This window comes from Lycorma delicatula, chromosome 3, assembly GCF_047948215.1.
Source record: "Lycorma delicatula isolate Av1 chromosome 3, ASM4794821v1, whole genome shotgun sequence".
Lineage (NCBI taxonomy): Eukaryota > Metazoa > Arthropoda > Insecta > Hemiptera > Fulgoridae > Lycorma > Lycorma delicatula.
Window position 1 is genome coordinate 192,442,383 of NC_134457.1, and position 23,798 is coordinate 192,466,180.

Genomic DNA, 23,798 nt, shown 5'->3' on the forward strand with positions numbered 1-23,798 from the left:
AGCAATAGTTTATTGTTTGATAATTTAGTCAGTTACAATTATTATAACAGTAGTCTAATTAATGTTAAGCAGTAAATTTTCTAATTCAATATCTCAATACGTAACGGAAATTCTATACTTTATGAACTCGTCACAATAATTATAACATTTTCAAATACAGCTACACAAGCTATTTAAATTTAGTAACGAGTAATTAATTATCTAATAACATTAAAACTGTCCTAAATTGAACAATTGTTACTTTCAAAGTTGACATAATTACTTAAAAATAACTTTAATTTCATTAAAATTTCTACATTAAAATAATTGGAAATGCAATTTGTTTACAAGTTTAAATGTCAACAAATTTGATATTAAATTTCCTTTATTTATTTTTATTAAAGGGATACTTATAAACTTAAGTCTTTGTAAACGGAGTGAGAAATTGAAGAATTAAGTAATGCATATAAAGGGAAATAAAGCTCGACAGGGAATAGAAGATTAATTCTGAATCTGTATAAAATGCAGAAAACGGAGATTGAAATCAACGACTTAAAGAAAAAGGCTAAAATAAGAAGGGCAATCAGGCAAGGGTGCCCACTGCCACCGATTTTGTTTAATTTGTTTACTGAAAAAGCTATCGTGGAAATGAAAAAAAAAAACAAAACAAAAGGAATCAGAATTAATGGAAAATTCATACACTGTATCCGTTTCGCAGATATTATTGTGTTACTGGCGGAATCAGCAAGAGGAATGAAGATTATGTTAGAACTACCTAAAGTACTAACAAAACTTAAACTGAAAATTAATAAGGAGAAGACAAAGATTATGATTGTAGGAAAAACAAAGGAGGGTACAAAGGTTGATATTAAATTAGACGGTACTTTTGTAGAGAAGGTTGACAGATTTTGTTATTTGGGAAGTACCGTCACTAGCGATAATAAATGTGACACAGAAGTAAAAAGAAGTATAACGCTGGCAAAACGAGTTTTCCAGGATAAAAAGAATTTACTGACTGATAATCATATGAGTATGCAAATGAGGAAGCAGTTCGCTAAAACTTATGTCTGTCCTATGTCTAACCTATGGATGTGAAACACGGACGCTTGGGGAAGCAGAAAAAGGAAGACTGGAAGCAATGGAAATGTGGATTTGGAGGAGAATAACAAGAACAAGCTGGGTGGATAGGAAAAGAAATGATCAAGTGTTCGCAGAAGTGAATGAGAGGACATCCTTGCTAAATGTTACACGAAGAAGAGACATGTACAGTAGTACATATTCTATCAATTTCGCTCACACATGACCAGTTCTTGACGAATATATTTTAGGGCAAGGTTTTGGGTAAAAAACCTAGAGGTAGACCGAGAGAAACCATCATAAATAATGTAAAAGAGATGGGCCATGTTTCATATAATGACTTGAAGAGAGAAGCGGAGATAAGAGTGACGTGACTAAATCGACAAGGCATATATAGCCTTTAGTGAATGATGATGATAATGACTCTTAATTAATTTTTTTGTGTAATCTATTCTTTTAATCGACTTTTAAATAATAAAAGAGTCTCTTTTCAATACATGTTTCCTTTTTGTACAGATTTCGATGATTCCCTTTGGTAAAATTTTCTTCTACTTTGAGCTAAGATTCTTCCGAATAATTTAAATAGAAGACTATGTTAAAAGAGAATTACTTGTAGGCGTGTTAAAGATATTAATTTATTTGTCGTTATAATTGTTTATTATTTGATTTTTATGACGTAAACGTGTGTATAGTCTGATACCAATCTGATATTATCGGTCTTTTTAGAATGTTTTTCTCCATTCCACTGGTATTTTTTATGAAAATGCTAATTTTTCGTCTGTTGTACTTTTTGTGAAAGATATTTTTAATCGGTTTGCGTTTATTGTAGGGTACTCTGATTTTAAATAATAAAAAAAGTTAAAAAATAATATTTTCAGTTTTTCTTTTAATCTCGTTATTTTTAAATTGGCGCCAAATTTAAAAATAGATTACAAGCAACTTATTAACTATTCGTTTGGAACAGATTTTAAATAATCGATAATTAAGGAAACTGAAAAAGTAATTGTGTGTTTTTTATTGCTATTATTATTATTTTACTGCTACAGAATACCGGCGGAAATATTTAATTTTTATTTTGAGATTAATTGTTTAGCATTGTGAGATGCTAATTGTTTACGACTGTGAATCCAGATAAAATTCCGCACCTGCTCCTGTCTAATCTTAAGTCAGAATGCTGAGTCAGAACTTCTTATTAAACCACAACAAAAAACTTATCTTGATTACATTAATTTCCACATTCACTTGAAATCTTATTATCATTTTAACTAATAAGTAATGCTAACTACTCATTCAATCCGTGAATTTTAAGTTGCTTTTAATTTCATTTGAATGTTCGTATTAATACTCAATTTTAGTCGGTGAAGCTAACACAAGTTTCTATATAAGTGACACGGAATAAGTAGACGAACTGCAGAACAGGATTTAAATTGCTAAATGCCCACCTACCTAAAATAATGACGTATTTAATTTGTTCAGCTATTTTGTCTTTCACAAAATATCTTCTGCGAAACATTACTCAATAATTCAAATTTCCTTTGGTTTAAATAATTATTTCTTCTGTTCTTTTGATTCACTAATACCATTCAGGATTCTTTCACCGAAAATTACTTATATCCTTAGTATTACTTAATCTATACATTCACCACTTATAAAATGTTAGATTTAAAGTATTTCGTATTCCTTTTTTTAATAATTTATTTGTTCTTATATTGAACATTCGAAAATTAATTTTTTTATCATTCTAATTCAAATCGAATATAAAATAATTTAGTACGGGAAGTTTAAAACTAGTATATTTCTTACTAAGGAAAGAGAAATAAGGAAAAAACATTCCGTCACAGATTATAATTCTGGTATTGTGGGCTGCTAAATTTCAATCGCTTTTTGTTTACAATAGTTAAATAGTTATTATAATATTTTAAATAGTTTCCAATAGTCATATGATAGGTAATTTCCTCTGGTAATTACCTATCAGATAATACTTCATAGGATTAATGAGGATTATACGTCTGAGTGTAAACGAAGTGTAATCTTGTACAGTCTCAGTTCGACCATTCCTGAGATTTGTAGTTAATTGAAACCCAACCACCAAAGAACACCGGTATCGACGATCTAATATTCAAATCCGTATAAAAGTAACTGCCTTTACTAGGACTTGAACGCTGGAACTCTCGACTTCCAAATCAGCTGATTTGCAAAGACGCACTCACCACTAGACCAACCCGGTGGGTTGTCATATTTGTAACAAATCCCATTATTTATTACTTCTTCTGATGCATTCTCAATTTCTACCCAAAATTATTTTTTAGTTCTTTCATTGCTGCTTCCATATAAAAATTTAAAATAAAAGGAAACAGGCTACATTATTTTCCCATCTCCTTTCATACTACGTCCGCCTTCCTTCATTAATAAAATACAATGCAATTTTATTATAATGAAAAAAAGATTAAATTTCATATTATTGAAAGTTAATAATTTAATTATTTTATCCCCAAATAATGACAAAGTAGCTATTTTCAGTTGAATTGTTCTGTCACCTTTTGCCTGGAGGAGAGCCAGCAGAGGCTTTTGTAATGCTTAAAGGGGAAACAGTTGTGAGGTAAGAGCGCATTGAAGTTCAACTTTGATTGCCGTGAAGCGTAATTTATCGTTACTACCCACTTAAAGGAATGAATGGGGTACTATCATAAGATGTGAATATTACAGCATGCGTGAATTTTTAATATTAAACTCGAAAGATTTGTTGAATAATACAGTTATAATTATTCCTTTTTTACTTGTATTTTTATTAGCATTTACAGCGTTACAAAGGTTTGGAAGATATTTTCGTTAGTTTTTTGTAGGTATAAGTACCACTTATTAATCCTTATATTTATGAGTTTAGACAAGCGTAAAAATAAAGTAACAAAGAATAACATTGTAGCCTAAAAGTATGTTAGCTGCACCCCTAGAGGTAACCACAATTAGTGTCTCATTTGTGCTACCAAAATAAACTCCTCTCGACACTTTCTAAAAACTCAGTACTATATACATTAGGTTTATCTTTTTTTTTCTTTCTTTATATAACGATCCTGTCACACTATATGAACTCATAAGTGTGTGACAAAAAACTATATAAGTTCAACACACACTTAAATTATACTTTTTGTATTATAAGCTACAACAAGAGGTCTATACGTCATACAGAAACACCCTATTCACAATGTTCTCTTTCTTTTAATGCAGTTCATTTCCTGTATTACACCCTTTCAAAATCATTAATCTCTATTCCCTTTCAAATTCATTTTCTTTTATTACATTCGCTAAATCTCACCCTTTTCTTTTATTTATTTTTTATATTTCATTCTTCATTATATAATGCATATTATATTGTTTATATACGAATAATTTAATTAAATACTACAGGCCATATCCATAAAATAAATTGTTTTAGCCTTAAATCATTTTCGTACTATAAATAAATGACATATGATGCATAATAACTAACATTTTATAATTTTTATAATAGTTATTAGAATGATGGATAAACACGGAAGGTATAGCAATACAAAAGAGACAGAGAAAAACTAAAATCTTCAGAAAGGTGCATTAAGAGTAATTGAAGAACAACTAATAATTATTGGAGAAAAATGTTATGAAGTATTAAAGAATATAATTATTGGAAAATATATATAGAGTAAAAATTAACAAATGATAGGTTATAAAAAAAAGAGAATATAAAAAGGAAACGTTATCTAATAAAAGCTAGAAGAAGGGAAAAAAACATTAATAATGATTATAGTGGACATACAATTTTGCAATCTTGAATATCTGCATTAAAATATTTAAACAAGACTAAAGATAGAAAAAAATTGATTCATACTATTTTTATATGGTAAAAAGATTAACTAAAGAAATATTAAGAACTGAATAGATTACACTGAATTACATAAAATTTATGAGTCTGATCAAAGACCACTGGATTTCAAGAAATATAAAACTATCCCATACCAAAGAAAGCTGAAACAAATATAACAGTGATAACTGCCTAATTTTAAGTCTACAATCTTTTCTTTTCTTTTTCCTGTTTAGCCTCCGGTAATTACCTTTCAGATAATACTTCAGAGGATGATATGTATGAGTGTAAATGAAGTGTAGTCTTGTACAGGTCTCAGTTCGACCATTCCTGAAATGTGTGGTTAATTGAAACCCAACCACCAAAGAACACGGGTATCCACGATCTAATATTCAGATCCGTATAAAAGTAACTGACTTTACTAGGACTTGAACGCTGGAACTCTCGAATTCCAAATCAGCTGATTTGGGAAGACGCGTTCACTACTAGACCAACCCGGTGGGTTTAAGTCTACAATCTATCTACCGGAATATGCACTAGGGTATTTATCAAGATTAGAACGTAGATGATGAAGTTTACATAAGTGTTATAAAAAAGTAGTTACATTTTAAAGAACCGACAATATTAAATTTTTTTTTTATTCAGATAGTAGAATCACCCAAGGATTTGCTAGATCAGGAATACATTAATGTATTCAGGGTAATGTAATGCAGGGTAATTATGGAGTTTTCATTTAAAAAACTGCCTGTATTAAACTGAAAAATAAAATAAAATTTTATTTCTATTATTTATCTAGTAAAGCCTTTTAAAATCAGAAAAATAGGAAAAATCGGATAATTAAATATGAAAAGACAATTGAAATTTATTTTTTATACAATGTTCAAAATTAAGTTTTCGGTACAGTATGAAGTGAAGAGCTTTTAGATAATTTGGAAATGATAAATCTATGAGAAAATTTCCAAAAAGGAGGAAAAATTGTGTCGTACAGAAATATTTATTTTTAGTTAACGATTTAAACTTTTATTTAATTTTTTTTTTATATTAAGGTTTGCATATAACAGAAAATAATGAAAATAGTTAAACTAATAAAATTAAAATTGTACTGAAAATTAATTAAATTAGTACAAATTATTTTTTTATTTTTTTTTTTTATTTTAGCTTTACAGCGCCTTTACAATCTGTTCAGTAAGATATTTCATTTGTTGGATCTTTACCCGGTTTTTCTATCACAATTATTTGTGACATTTTCCACTGACCAGGAAAATTACCAATTTGAATAATAGCATTAAAAATTAGAGTAACTAAACGTATCGCAAATCGAGGTAATGCCTGGAGAACCCGACCGGTAAACAAATCATATCCCAGCGTCTTTATTGTATGTATTTCGTCGTCAATAACTGTTGAGACCTCATTGATTGTAAAGCGTTTAATTGGTAAGGACAGTTGTAAAGGAGAAGTCAAACATTTGGAGATTTCTCTGATTTCATCTGGATCCGATTTGATATTACTGGGCTGGAATACGTCGGAAAAGTGTTTACCAAATTAATTTGCCTTCTCTTGAAAACTTCTCGCCCATGTTCCGTCAATTTTACAGAGAGGAGGAATAGACTGCAGTGGTATCTTTAACGACTTTGTAACTTCTCATAAAGTGTATTCAGCAGCCTGCCTATCAGAAATATTTTCAATGTAAGATTGAAACGAGGTGTTCTTAAAGGTTTAAATAATTTTTTTTAGTTCTTGAGAAGCCCTGTTAACTGTTAAATCTTCCCTTATCAGCAGGATAACGAGTTCTCTGTCATACGCGTCGTAATCTCCGGCGTTCTTCTATCTTTTCTCTGATCGGATACGTATTTTGAGCTGAGGGAGAAAAAATCCAAATTGGGCGTGGAGGTCCACGATACTGATTGAACCAATCTGGAAAATTCGTGTACTGCATTGTCCACATCGGCCGGTGATTTTAAAGGCACATCCAATTTTGTATTTTCCTTCAAAAAGTCATGAAAACATCGTTTGTTGGTCAATTTAAACAAAACAAAGTGTAAGATCTAGCAGTTAGCATAACGTCAATAGATATTAAGTGCAATTGGTGTATGATCTGACGATAAGTCAAAATGTGGTTCAACATATGAAAATAATCTAAATATTGAATGGATAGACAATGAAAGAAATTATTAAAAAAAAATTTAATTAATTTATCTTGAAATAAGACAGGGAAAATCACGAATATACGAATTAAACAATATTGGTCATAGAATGGCAAATTGTGTAAAGAAATCATCCAACCTGTTATTTTTGTTTTTTCTTTTATCAAGTTTTCTCCCTTGCTTTTTTCTTTTGTGGCATCACTCTAGAACTGCGGTACAAGAAGGAAAATATGGTAGTCAGTCGAAAAATGGGGTATAATTTTTTGCATTTCTTGATCTTTCATGACCTCAGGGACTCCAAAAAACAAAAAAATGTAGGGGGAATAATGTTCGTACGTACTTACGTATGTATGTATTTTCATGTGCTGGCGTGTTTGAAGCTTAATAACTGTTGGCTGGATAAACCGATATCAATTTGTTGGTAAACATTTGGCACCAATAACTCCAGAGGTTAAGGTAGATAGTTTTTCTGGGATCACTTTTCTCAGAATTTTGTAAACCTAACCCCACTTTATATTGAGCTCAATACATGCGTACACGCTTATCTACCATTTTTAAAAAAGATTTACCACCAAATTCTCTCCCATCCCAAACAATCTAAAAAACTTATTTTTTTATTTATTCCATATTTTTAACTGATATTTTAAAAATGTTTTTCTAAGCATAGTAGTAGTGCAAGCGGCCAAAAATATTCTTTGGGGATAGTATTGTGGTTGGGAGAACCGAACAAAGTTTAAAAATATAGATTTTTGTAATATTTAAAACTTTTTTACTTATTTAAACTTTTAATAATAATAATATTACAATAAAATTCATTATAATTCACTCTCACTCCCAAAAAAGAAATCTTAAATAAATCTTTATTGGTTGTACATTTCTCAGTGGATTTTTTTAGTTTTTCCATTTAATATAGTAAAAGTAGAAAAATAAAAAATTTTCTTGAAAGCTGATTTTAGGGGTGGCGGAACAGAAAAAATATTTTTTTTTACTTTCTTTATTTTTTTGGTATATAAACATATAATGATAATTTTACAATAGAACTACATCATAGACTACCTCTATCCCAAAAAAGGAATCTTAGATAACATTTCATTCATACATTATTTATTCATTTCAATTATGGTTTCCCATTATCATTATTTTTCTCTATATAATGATAAATAACCAATGCCAAGAAAGTATGACAACTTTATTATCAGAATTTTTCATTCTATATTTAAAAACTAAATCTTATAATATTCCGAAACATTTTTTTGTTATTTCTGTATTTTGTATTGTTGTAAAATTTATAAAAAGAAATACTATTAATTTTTAAAATATAGTCACCTACTTAAAAAAACTTATACATGAATACATTATGAATTAATACATTAAATATAACTTACATTTTTAAGTAAGTTATATTTCGATTCAATACAGAGAATAAGACAGAAAAATGAAAGGGATATTTTATACTTATGAATCACTCTTATTTCTAAATAAAACGGTACAACATTAAATTCATTAAATTGTAAATAAAAGGCTCTAATTTACAAACAATTGTAATGATGAAATTAGTTGTTACGTAATAGTTTACGAATGAATCTCAGTAGATTCAGTTTGGAAACTAATTACTGTTACATTACTTTATTAAATTCTATCGGGACTCAGGCGTAAACAGTGGCACGAGTCAAATAGCAATAAAGAGAAGCCCGTTTTCACCACCCTTATCCTGTGTGTCATATAAACTGCAAGCTCTCCTGTCAACCTCTACTTACCAACACTTTATCAACCCCCCCTCCTTCAAGCCCTCTTTCTACGCCTATGTAACTTTTCCCACTGCTATTCTTGTATTTACTAATCAACAAACAACCCCCATCTTTCTTTTATTAGCCCATCGATATATTATAAAAAGTAGCATATATATTAAAATAGTATTTGCAGGAACTTTATTTATAAATAAACAAATGCGTTTAATCTAAACCGATAAGAAAAATTATGACAAGTTATATAATCTTTTCCTTTTTTTCATTAAATGGTCAGTAATAGAGAATATAAGATTTAGGTTATCTTATTCAAACCTTACTAAATTATTACTAATGAAAAATTCCATTTATATCTTTACTGCTTTTTGTTTTCAATTTCTAATAAAGTACATTATTAAGATATCTTTGTTTAAACTATCCGGTCAGCTCTCGCTTCTCTCGTCCGACCGTCTACCCAGGGGCGGAGCCCGCTGGACCCTCGACGCTTGTGAGCCCGCTGGACCCTCGTATCCTCATGTTTGTGAGAATGTGAAGTATTTTACAGAAATATTTATTAAAGAAAAAAAAGACTAAAAGATTTTACTTAATTATATTTCTGTTGCCATGGTGACAAAATAAAAATGTGAGCACATACAGCAAACAAACCAACGCACCATGCTTTTTTATTGAAGAGAATTGAAGTAATATCAAATTCATAATCTTCGACCATCTGGTTTACAGCTATACAAAACAAATGGAACCAGTTTTTTCTTTTAATTATTCATATTACAAGAAACTAAAAAAAAAGTATAATCACTATTTTGTTTTATTTCTCTCATATTCGTTTAATATCCTACATTATTAAATGTTAAAGCAAACAAAATATATTTTTTATCGTAGACAAAAATGTCTGTTTTTGATCGTTCCAAAGAAAAATTTCTGCTGAAGTAGTTAATTTTTTGTTTAATTGAATTGTTTTATTTTCTCCGTTTTTTCCCCGCCCCCGGAGCCGGATCCACAGCTAAACATAAACTCGGCTCCGAGGGGTGCCACAGCCTCTAATTACCTCGCCGGGAACAAAGTTCCCGCCAGATAGCCGGGACTCGGTTTGTAAGACACCGTGCCTCTAATGAGGAGATCCAAAGGACCCCCCCCCCGGGACTGGATCTTACTTTCCCCACAACGGTACTGCAAGGGAGTCCCCACCAGATCTTCGCAAGCGGGAGACCGAGGCCTCCCACTCCCTCCCGGATGGGGCTGTCCCTCAGAAACACCATGATGTTCCTACGAAGAAGCAGTTCTAGATGCCGTTGGAGTCGTAATTGAATTGTTTTAAAAAGTGTTATCTAAATATATTATCAGAAAACAGTAATTTCTCCTAGTAGGAGAAATTATGGTTAGAGATTTGTGCAAACTTTGAAGTTAGTTTAAAAAATGTTTGTTTTCTGAGATTTTTTCTTAATAGAAAATAAATCACAGAAGGTACTTTGTACGGTGGTAAAAGTGCTCTTTATAAATTCCAGGAGTTTTCTTAAGTATCAAAAATTTCCTATAAATGTAAGTGGTAAATTATAATTTTCTTTAATTTTTTTCAAACTTAATATCCTTTACTTTATTAATCAAATGATTGTATAAATCACTAAAACCTCTTTTGCTCATATGGAGTTGAAATCCTTATCAAAACTGAAAAAAGTCTAACAAGAAATATTCTAAATTTTATGCTTTTCTATATTTTTTTCATATTGACTTCTTTTTCTTTTCAATCGGATTATTTTTTCTACGATGGTTAAAAAATAATCGTAGGAGGGTTTGTTAACCTAACCATGAAAAACCTTTATTTAAGATGAAGGTACCATCTTCAATCTTTTGGATTCTTTTACAGATCCACTTCCTAAATTTTTCTCTCCTATAAAAAAGAACAAGTGTTTACTTTTAATTATTTTTTAAGTTTATATCATATTTGAGAAAATATAAATTATGTTATTAAATGCATTTTAATACTCATAGCAAAAAAAGAGACGCAATTTTTTAACGTTTAGCTTTTTTTATTTTTTAAATTAAAGCTTGCAAGTTAGCTAGAATTCATGAATAAAGATTACAAAACGCTGAGAATGGATTCCTGATATCAGTGGCAAAACGCATTAGACTGGTAAAATAGAAATATATATTTATAAAAAATCAAAACCAATATTTTATTGGTTTTATTAACCGATTATTGAGTCAACGATCTAAGAACATCAAGTGAATATTAGTCCAAAGAGATAATAATGGAAGTCCAAATAGAATTTTATTGTTAAATACAAATTATGGAGAAAAATTTGATAAATCCAAAGAAAGGAGGGAACCATTAATTTTAAGCTTAAAATAGGATCTTGTTAAGATCGTGGATACCGGTGTTCTTTGGTGGTTGGGTTTCAATTAACCACACATCTCAGGAATGGTCGAACTGAGAATGTACAAGACTACACTTCATTTACACTCATACATATCATCCTCATCATCCTCTGAAGTATTATCTAAACGGTAGTTACCGGATGCTAAACAGGAAAAGAAAGAAAGGATCTTGTTAAGAAAAAATAATTTTTTTTTCAACGCCCTTTGAAAAAAAGAAATCCTTTTTTTGATCAAAAAACGGAAGACCCTAGTTGTAATTTAATTTAAGACATTGCCTATATTTAAGTATAACCAATCAATAGCGTCATTCAGCAAGTTCATTAAAATCGATTCATCTATTCTTATATAATGTATCATTTTGCGAGATAATTTTTTATTTGGTTAATTTTCATCAGTTTTTATTAAACATTAAAATGTTACGAAAAAGGTTTTTCTAACCAATATGAAGAAGAGATATCTCAATTTATATAAAATTAAACAACATAAATTTGATATAATATCTTTTCATTTCACTAATAAATATTATTTTAATACAATATTTAATTTAAACTATTTATTTGATTTTATTTTAACAATATTATCATAATCGTTCTTGCTTTATCTTTTTTTAGAAATAACAATAATAATACATTTAGTAGATGATTATTGAAAATATTTTAATAAATTTCATATTTTTTTAGCAAATATTTTTAAATATATATGTTTTTTTTATTGTAAATGTTTTTGTAGAACAAAATACCAACATAATTTATTGAAAAAACATTATATCTGATTAAATTGGTTTACTATCGACTAATTAATTGTTATTATTACAGTAAAAGGAAGGAAGGGAAAAGGCTTTAAGCAATGTCAGCGACAATGGGATATGCATTAACAAATAATCCTCTCTCACAACACTGCCGGTACAGCACACATGCGTGCAGAACATTATAGCCTTCTCAAATCTCCCTCAATCATTTCTATATCTCTTTCTCTTTCTTTTTCAACATGTTCCGTCATGAATATTGTCAAATCGATTTTAATACAATTATCTCATCTAAATTAAAAATATATTTTATTGCTTTGTATTGTCTAACTACTTCCACGTCTGCGATATCAATCAACAGAGTGCGACATAATATAATGATTTTCAAATCATTAGTATAAATTATACGATCGGATTTAAGTAGTAACAGTACCAAAAAAACTATATAATTAATACAGTTTATTTTATTTACCCGAATTTTTACAAACCATTAGACAATTACGCTCCGTAACATTGCATTCTTCAAATTATGAAAAAAATATTCCAACATTTTGTTACTTGTGGTTATATTATTTTTACGTATTTCTAAACTAAATATGATTTATTTTGGTCAGTATTATATATTATTTCTTATGCCGGCGACTTTATTAAACAAGAGACCGAAAATATGTTACGAAGAAGAGCACTCTTATTACAAAAAGAAAAATATTCGAAGGCTATAGTCTAACCTAAAAATATCAATTCAAAAGATTAAATTTTTTTTTTTTTGGTAAGTAGCAGGTGAGATCAAGTAGAGCTAACTGGAATGTTCTTGCAAGAGGTACCAGTTATTTAAATACTTTGGATATGATGTGTATACGTGAACTGAAGAATTTTAAGGAAGTAACACAATGTGACTGTAGAAAGAAGTTTTTATAAGTATACAATTTTAACGAAGAAGATTGGGGAAACTTTTGCAAAATCTATAAATTATTTTATTACCTATTAGTAGGTTTTTTCATAATTCCCTGTAGTACGTTTAGAAATCATAACAGAATAATATGGGTAGACTGGGAAGAAATCGGTTAATGATGTAAACTTAGTATTTATGTCCTATTGTTACAAACAGAGAAAAATAAATTGATACTATAAGTAGTTTTAAACTCTTCTTTTTAACAATTGATGAAATTTACTACTTTAGTAATTGGCAAACAGTATTTGTTACAAATGCATTTAGTGATCTGCTTGCTCATTTTTACTTCCTTGTAAGAAGTAAAGGAAAATTGCGATCGCGAAAAATTTCGGTTTCCAGATTTCAACTGAAATATTCATTTTGACCATCCCTGAATCGATTTTGATTAGTTTCGGCGTGCCGTCTCTACGTACGTGTATATATATATTTACGTATGTATATATGTAAAACGATTAGCCGTGGGTAGGATGTTGAAATGTAAAAAAACTACGATGAATAATAATAAAAATAAATAAAATATGAAAAAATATTATAAAATTTTATGTACTTTTCATTTTTTTTAAATGTATAAATGTAATGGAATAAGCGTACAAGGAAGTCATATGTTGTCGATTTTTCGTTTTTATCAAAACTGAATTAAATTTCGTATCATTTTATACTATTTATTTTACGACTTTTCTGACTTAATTTTTAATATTTTCCAATTTTTTTTCGCTATTTAAATGTCATAACTAGTTTTTAACAATTAAAATATTGGTATATGGTACAACCACCATTTAAATGTAAGAATTAGGCATAATGACAGCATTACTTATAGGTAAATCAAGTAGAATTACAGCTAATATAATAATAAATCTTTTAAATAATAACGGTGAAAAAGTAGTATATATATATATATAGTATAGTATATAATTATTATTAATTCAATCATTTAGATTTTCGTTTAATATAAAATTGATATAAGAATTTTACCGAAAACCCCTGCCAAGTATTATATGAAAATTCCAGGTAAATTTTGACATACGTATGGCGTACATAATTAAAAATAATCACTCCACTGAACTATTCAGTAAGATTTACGTCTAATACAGGTAGTTTAATAAGCATCTACCTGACCTATTGTTATTGTTATACTTGTCATTTTTCCAACCGGAAATTTTTTTTGTATTGTTGGTTTAACATATCTTCTAATAACTATTAGTAATATAATAATCAGTCAATTTTCCACAAGAATTAGTCATTTTTCAATTATTCTACATTTTTTATACTAATTGACCGACTCATAAAAGAAAGTCCAGATAAATTATTTATATTGTAAAAAAGTTGTAAAAAAGCTACTGTATTTTATTATGAAGAAATAAACTTTAGATTATAGTATTTTAAGGAATTACCAGTTTTGTATTTTATAATTTAGAAAACAAAAATTTTCTAATCTTAAAATTATTTTATTAACAGTGCATAATTATGATACGATACCCATAGTTAAATAATTATGATTGTTCCGATCTTCTTATAATTTTTCATTTCTTCATTATTTATAGATATTTAAAAAATTATCTGTGTATTTTATTGAACAATAAATAACAGTTTCATTAAATTTTTTCCCGTTAATTTAAGTTTGTTTTTATTGTTTTCAGATTCATAGTGTTATTTTCACAAATTACCAATGCATCTATATCAGTTGAGATATTTGGGTATGTATGTATACATATATGTTTGTTCTGCTGTATCAGCTTAATGGCTGACCGATTTTTATGTACGACTCTGCGCTGGAATCTTTTCGTTACCGGGAGTGTCATAGGCTGTAAACATGCATACATGTTTATATATATATATATATATGTGTGTGTGTGTATATGTATGTATATATATATATATATATATATACATATTTAAATAAATTTAAAAGCTCCGAAAAAAAAAGTTATACCATGTACAAAATTGTCACTGGCATGTTTCTTTAATAATCCTATATTAAGAAGCAATATTTTTTTTGGCAGTCGTTTTTTTTAATATTTATTTCTTATTTAAGTTTCCTTACTGCTTCCGAAATATAATCCACATCCGAAGTTAAAATTCATTACATTTTTTTCTAAAATTATGAATTAATAATTATTTGATTTAAACATAATAGTTCTCTTAAAAAAAATATAGTATTTATTTATAAAAAGTTTACTTCAGGGTGTGTGTGTGAAAAATTCGTCCTAAAGATTTAACTAACTTTAGATAGACAACAAGATATGGATGTTCAATCTTACTTATTTCAAAGTGATATTCATTTGAAAAACACCAGATCGTTTATATTTTTTCACTTTATATTACAGACATCGGAAGTTAAGTATGCCTCATATTTGAGGATATGAGGCTAGAAGAATGCCTATTATATAAGTATAAAATAACTTTTTCTTTTTTTTTAATTTATAAATTGTTTAAACGATAACAAATTTTCTCATAATTAATAAGTATAATAATCATTACTTCTTAATTTAACGCTCTTAAAGGTCGTAAAAATTCAATTAATTAATCACTTTTAATATGGGAATTAATTTTCAAAATTATTTACTTCCGGTAGCAGGTAACATGTATCACCATTATCTACAATTATTATTTGAATTTTTATCTGTACCATTAATAACTTAATTATGATTAATAGTTTATTGGACGAATAGAATGAGTTTAATTATAATATTATGGTTTTTATAGTTGTAAATAAACATTACTCTCCATATAAGTAATCGGTCTATAGTATTAATTAGATTAATAGTTAAATTTAATTTAGATTATTAATTAAATAGATAAATACTACAATTATATATTTTTATGAGAATTGTCATTTCATCTTTAAATCATACACATAATTACAAAGAAAGTGGAATGAGTTTTTACTTCGGATGTGCCAGAGCATATTACTTAGGAAACAGTAAGTAAATTTAAAAAAAAATAATAATAATATTAAAAAAGTAAAAATAAATATAAAATAAAAATGAAAAACCATAAGACAACAATTTTCAACGATATATGAAGTTGAAATTCTACAGCCACGCGTGTAGAATAAAATTCATTATCCAAATCAAACTCTTTCAAAAAAAAATTTTAAATCTTAAATATTCGAGTAGAAGATGTTATAACTGAGTATTTGCACTTGACTTGATAGAAGCACAAATCCCCCCGTAGAAATAGAATTTCTAGAAAAAGAAATATTTTAATTTAGGTTTCCCAAGTAACGTTAGACATGAACTTACAATAAGCCAAGTAAAATGTTACAGATCAACATATAAAGCCCATCGAGACTAAGGTGATATTCAACTACAAGCGACTACTTCTCTCTGTGCACTACATAATATATATATATAATTAAATAAATACGGAATATAACTGGCATCATTATTTTCAGAGAAAGCTTCTATAACTGTCGTCTAATACACCTCAGTTCATTTATAAGCAGTACCGCCAGAATAATAAAGTCCGCGACCTTGAAAAATATAAATTAATGTACTCATTTCAGTCATGAAAGATTATAATTCTATGAATAATTTAAAAGTTTTCATATAATAATATAAAATAACTGACTCTGATTAATAAATTATGTTATAAGAAATTATTAAGGATAAAAATATCTGAGACTAATAATTATGTTTAAAAATATATTTTTAACTTTAGACATGTAGACTAGATAATATGGCCCATCACAATAATAGTAACGTCTAAAAATAATAATAAAAATAAATCGATACATTTTACTCAGCTACAAAGAAATCTTCCCTTTTTATATTTTAGTTCATCTTCATTTTTTTTTCATCTTTTATTCATTAAAAAATACTGACGTTTAATATTTTATGTTAAATCAATATAACCAATAGATAAACTAATTATTGTCATGTTCCTTCCCATTCGAAAAAATAAAAATTATTTTATTTTTAAAAATAACCTACATTCTTTCCATGACATTTTTTTTGTAAATTTTTACGGGTTGATTAATTAATCTGTATATAAAAAAAGCACAGCTAACATTCCATAAGTTAAAATTACAATTTAATATCGTAAATCTCCAATAAAATCTGCATAATAATATATGATTTTCCACCCGTCCGTTTTAAAGATAAATTGTTTCAATTTAGCTAATTCAAAGCTTCAATACGGTCCTTGATATTGGAATGATATTTATTTTATCAATATTGCCGATCTCCGTGGCCGAGTAGTCGTGGCTCGGTCTTTCATCCGGGGGTTCCGGGTTCGAATCCTGATCAGGTATGGCATTTATCATACGCTACAGATTTCCTTTTTCATATTCCCACGCAAAAGGTTCTTTTTGTAAACTTCTGTGGTGAATTAATTTTCAGTAAAAAAAAAATTTGGTTTCTGTAACTGTTGTACAGAAGAAGTTTACATGTTTGATGGAAGGAAATAAATTTTTGGATCGTACTTTATTTGCTAAATATGATATTTGATCTGTACACCACTTATTTTTATATAAGATCTGAAACTATTTTATTTATTTTTATTTTTTTGAGAAGTGGAAATAGAAATAATGGTAATACGAACGTATTTAGATAAAAGTTTTAATCAGCTAGCAACACTTTGTTACCGCATCCGAAATTGAAACTTTTAGAAGATTTTAATGTCTTATTTCCACAAAATAATTCATTGACGAAATTTCATAACGATAGAAAATAAAATCAAATGATTCTTAAATAATTTCAAAGTACGGCTATTTAAAGGAGTAAATCTGAAAATATTTTCTGAAGCAATTCAATAATCAATAACGTAAACAGTATTTTTTTATACAATGTTTGTGAAATAGATGTTATGCTGTAGAATTTGGTTATACCTGTCTTATCTATTACATTCCTTATTAAGTTTTTTGCAGTTCATATTATGAGACTTATTCCTTAAGAATAATTTCATTGAACATACAATTATTTATCTACATTAATATTTTTCTATTTAGCTACGATTAGTGTTTTGCTGACATAACACTTAGTTTTTATTAATTAGGATAAATGTAAAATTTGTAATAATTTTATAAAACATAATTGCTTTTATTACAACTATAGAATTTATTACGGTGAGTAAAAATATTTTTAAAAAGCCACTGTGCATCTACTAATGGGAGATCATGAACTTTGCTTGAAAGACTGCTGTGATGTGTAACCTCAAAATAATAGGTTGTTGCCTTAGAGATGCCTAATACAATCATTCGATGCCTTCAATATGGTCCTGAATATTGATGTGGTATATATTTTATCAATATTGAATCATTGATATTGTTACAGAAGAGATTTTTACGTTTGATAGAAGGAAATATGCTTTCAGAGCATACTTTACTTGCTAAATATGATATAAAATATCATATTTATTTATATGATATTTGTTCAGTACTCCATAATTACTGTTTTATACTTTTTTACTTTTTTTTAATATAATTTTTTTCTGTTAAAAATTAACAGTATTGTTCCTTTTTTTATTTTTTATGTTAGTTTAGTTTTGATATTAGGTATATAGAATTGAGAGGAGAGTGGAAGTATTAGAAGAAGACCAATTTTTTTTCAGGAAAAGTATAGGGTCAAGGAAAGCAATTTTAGCGCTCAGATTATGATAGAAGGAAAATTAAAGAAAAACAAACCAACATACTCGGCATTTATATTCCTATAAAAGGCATTCGGTAACATAGACTGGAATAAAGTGTTCAGCATTTTTAAAAAATTAGGGTTCAAGTACGGAGTTAGAAGAACTAGTGCTAACATTTATAGGAACCAAACAGCAACAGTAACAATTGAAGAACATAAGAAAGAAGCCGTAATAAGAAAGGAAGTCCGACAAGGATGTTCCATATCCCCGTTACTTTTTAATCTTTACATGGAACTAGCAGTTAATGATGTTAAAGAACAATTTAGATTCGGAGTAACAGTACAAGGTGAAAAGATAGAGAGATGTTACGATTTGCTGATGATATAGTAATTCTAGGTGAGTTTAGAAGAAACAATGAACGGTAAGTCCTACGCAAGAACTACTGCATGAAAATAATCAAGAACAAAACGAAAGTAATGAAATGCATTAGAAATACTTAGAACCACTTAGTAAAATACTTAGAATGCACTAGAAATACTGTAGATGAACCACTTATTATAAAAACAGGAAGAGAAAAGATTACGGAGGTAGAATTACTAAAGATGGACGAAGCAGGAGCGATATAAAACGTTGAATAGTACAGGCGAAACAAGCCTTCATTCAGAAACATAATTTCTTTACATCAAAAATTAATTTAAACGTCAGGAAAACAAGTTTTTGTTTGGGCGTAGCTTTATATGGAAGTGAAACTTGGACGATCGGACTACCTGAAAAGAAAAGGTTAGAAGCTTTTGAAATGTGGTGTTATAGGAGAATGTTAAAAATCAGATGGGTGGATAAAGTGACAAATGAGGAGGTGTTGCGGCAAATTGATGAAGAAAGAAGCATTTGGGAAAATATAATTAAAAGAAGAGACAGACTTATAGGCTACACATTAAGGCATCATGGAATAGTCGTTTTAATATTTGAGAAACACGTAGAAGGGAAAAATTGTGCAGGCAGGCAACGTTTGGAATAAGTAAAACAAATTGTTAGGGATGTAGGATGTAAGTGGTATACCGAAATGAAATGACTGGCACTAGGTAGAAAAAATTGGAAAGCTGCATCAAACCAGTCAAATGACTGACAAAAAAAAATACTTAAGTAACAATATATTTATGGAAACCTTTTATTTCTAACTATTAAGATGTCATTTTTGTTCAACTTATATTTTTCTGGAATTTCTTTTCAGAAATTTGTTTTTGGAATTTTGTTTTTATATTACTATTAAATATGCATTTATAGATTTAATCATAAATATGTGTTTTATCAGAGTCGTCTGAATTATAATTACTTTTAAAGTTTTTTCAAGAATCTATCTTAATGTACTATATTAGTACTTATTTATATTTATAACAAATTTTCAGTTATAATACCAAATAAATGATACTATAAGAAAATGATTAATCTACGATTAGTTTTATTTTTCATTCAACGGTTTTTAATCCAGAATTCGTTTTATAATAATATTTTTTTTTTTAAATATGAATTACATTATAATAAAAATAACATTGAATGAAGAAAAACTTAATTTATTTTATATCATCAAAAACAAAGGTGAACTTTTAAAATATAATTAATTCTATCTATAATTTCGTTTTGTGTATATACTGATGTTTAAATTTATTGATTTTATATTTAAGTTTCATCTATCTATATAACCATATTTTCCAAAATACTTTGGTTGATGATTATAAAATGTCATTAAATAAATAAATAAAATAAATTATTAACCTCAGTTAATAACAAACAAAAATAAATCATTTTTAAATTAATAAAAATTATCTAATAAACTAATCTATTATTACTTCATTTATTTATAACAATTCTATAAAAAAAGATAAAATATGAAAGAAAGATATTTTCTTTCAGAAAAAAAAATACTTTTCTATAAAAGTAGAAAGATCCTCAATTTTATATTAAGCAATGAAATAATAGTAAAAATTTGAAAAAAATAGAAAACTATCCCATCGATTGAATCTAAAAATTTCGACACAGTAGATATTATATAAATTTGACTTTTTAAAATAAGTATTAGAGTTAATTTATATATATATATATTTTTTACATTTTTACGATATGTTTTTTTTGTCTTCGGTCATTTGACTGGTTTGATGTAGCTCTCCAAGATTCCCTATCTAGTGCTAGTCGTTTCATTTCAGTACACGCTCTACATCCTACATCCCTAACAATTTGTTTTACATATTCCAAACGTGGCCTGCCTACACAATTTTTTCCTTCTACCTGTCCTTCCAATATTAAAGCGACTATTCCAGGATGCCTTAGTATGTGGCTTATAAGTCTGTCTCTTCTTTTAACTATATGATGTTCCCAAAAAGCTTCTATTAAAATATTAAAAGAAACAACCCATCTTTATGTAAGCAGTTAAAGAAAGAAGTATGAATCAAAACTGTTAAAAGTACTTGAAATTTGCCAGAGATTTAACCTGAGAATAGTTATTTTACATCATAATGTTGACCATTACATGTATGAAAAATCATACGTATAGAGATCAGATTACTATTTGTTCTATATTACATTTCTTTGGTATTATTTGTAAATAATAATAAATTTAAAAATAAATTAAACTTTCCTTATATTTTAAATACAGTTTTTAAGAAATAAAGTTAAGCACTGGTATATACTTACTAATCGTTTTTTTAAATTAATTGTTTTAAACATTTAATTTAAATTAAATGTTAAATTATATCAATAACTGTGAACACATTAGAAAACATTTATTTTTAATGTTTTCAGCTACACACACACACACACACACATATATATATATATATATATATATATATATATATATATTATGTAAACATGAACGTTACAATACGTTTATGATAAATTTTAATTTATTTTAATTTGTATGATGGTCAGCTGGAATAACCTAATTATTAGATAGCAATCGATTTCTAGCTAATGAAACATTATTTTGAGTGCTCAATGCTGATCTAAATATAATATTTCTGTAATGAACCAAAACCTGCCTAATTAAAATAATATTAGTACTTGGACGTCTATTATTATAAACATGTTGTTGGGTATGTAATGTTAATAATCACCAATAATTATTTTCAAAAAATATTACTAAAATATTTATTTAAAACTACTACTACTACTATTAGTAATAATAATAACTGTTTTTAATTTTTTCTCCCAATATAATAATGTTTAATTAAAAACATCGTTTTATTATTATTTTTTTAATGATATACAAGTACAAATACGTAAAACTGATAAATACATAGTACAATTTAAAATACTGTAAAAAAAATATCTGATTTGGACACCGCATGGTCTCCTTGTACGACTATTAAATTACATATACACATTTTTTTTACAATCGGAGGTTAATAATTATTAATAAGTCAATATATTTAAATTTAAAAAAAAGAAAGTTAAAAAGGTTAAATGAAGTCGGATTTGAACCGATGTGCTTTCCACTTATACGATTCAAATTTTCATTAATTAAAATTTTATTTGCCTATAACTCTGGAATCAATGAAAATAACTACCACTTATGATAAATCGTTGATAATCTCTCAATTAGGGCTGATTACTGCAGTAAAGAAAAAGTCCAAAATCCAGATTTTTTTGATTTTTGGGTTTTTTTTTAGGTACTTTTGTTCAGTTGATTGCAATCAAAAGGGGAGGTGCACAAGTAGATGATACAACAGTTCTAAATCCAAAATTTCTAGATTCTATGGCTAATTGTTTTTGAGTTATGCGAGATGCTGTACGTACAGACGTCACGCAGAAACTAATCAAAATGGATATTTCCGTTGAAATCTGAAAACCGAGATTTTTCGGGATTATAATACTTCCTTTACTTCGTACAAGAAAGTAAATATAAAAACATATAAAGATTATGTAACATTTGTGTTAAATATCGGTGAGGTTGAAAAGTATTTTAGGCTGTTAAAAAGTATTCGTTAGTTTTCATTTAATAATCATCACCTCTGTTGATTTAGTTAGTAGCAATGATTAAAAAATTGTCATTCGAGTCTAACAAGAGTAATTATTAAAATCTAATTTTTTGCTCATTTCCTATATTGAGACAAAAGAAGTAAGAAAAATGTATTTTAAAGAAATATATCCAAATAAAATTCCTGTTGCTAACATTATATAATTTACCACCTTTTTTAAAGAGTTTTTGTCAATACATGTGTCTAAGTATATATATACTTGTCTAAGTATATATATTTTTGTGTGTGTGGGCGATCGCATGTGTGTGTAAATTACAGTATTACTGTGTACAGTACTAATTTGAATTAAAGTAAAATTTTGGATATAACAGAAACATATTTAAAAAATACACATAAAATAATATATTTTTATGTACATAACAAAAGGAAAATATTTTTTATCTTTAGAAAATCGAATTAAAATATGAGAATGATTTACTTATCGTTTATTATAAAATAATAAAACAAAAAACATCGGTTTTAACTAAATCTAAACAAAAGGCAGTTTAAATATAAGACGACTGTAAATTCTCTATTTAAATTTTATTTTATTTAAAAGTAATCAGAATGGTTAGCCTGTATTCTTAAAAGACAAAAAATGTTATAGCCTACATCTGACGTTAGTTATAAACTTAATAAGATTGCATTTCAATAAATTTAATTATAATAACACAAGTCTGTGTAAAATTAATTTTACTGTAATTTAATTCAAATAAATTTTTAATTTATGGAAGAATTAAAGTAATATAATTTTTAATAAACTAAAAGAAGAATTTAAATAATACTACCCTACATTTATAAATAAATCAGTTCTTCCTTTTATTTAAATATAGTTTATATATAAATGAAATTAAGCAGTGCTTTATTCTTCGTTGCTTTTTTATATTTTAATGTTTAATTAATTGTTTTTTCAAAAGAATTTGTTATAATTTAATTTTTTATAATTCATTGTTATTGTAAAGATTAATAATTATTGTTTAATCGTTTAATAAATGTCGTTATTTTATTTCCGTCAGATTATTTATTTATTATTATTTTTAAGAAAATAATATAATTATAACGGTCGTTACTTACCGGTATGCATCGAATGTGAATGATGACGCGGCGTGCCCGCCAATATTTGATCGATGGTATATAAAGCACGAGGTCTGTTTCGGTCCATCATTGTTGACGTTCAACTACCGACTGTCGACAACGATAGTAAGTAAACTCACCCTGTATCCCGTAACTCCTACTCTACCCGACCGTAAAAACCTCCGTATCACCCCACCCTTAACAGCCCTTAAACTGTTAATAATAATCATTCCTAAAAAGACCACCACTACAACTCTTGTACTTCAGCATCCAGACGACCGCTGCGCGTCTTG

The 23,798-nt window shown here is 27.6% G+C and overlaps 1 protein-coding gene across 1 annotated transcript in view; it reads right to left on the bottom strand.

Annotated features, from left to right (window-relative positions):
- LOC142321268 (retinal homeobox protein Rx2-like) overlaps positions 1–23,596 on the bottom strand; it is a 62,875-nt gene extending 39,279 nt beyond the window's left edge. The window contains exon 1 of the mRNA XM_075359266.1: positions 23,506–23,596. Coding sequence (XP_075215381.1) covers positions 23,506–23,596 — 91 coding nt within the window. The remainder of the gene's footprint in view (positions 1–23,505) is intronic.
- Between the last annotated feature and the right edge of the window lie 202 nt (positions 23,597–23,798).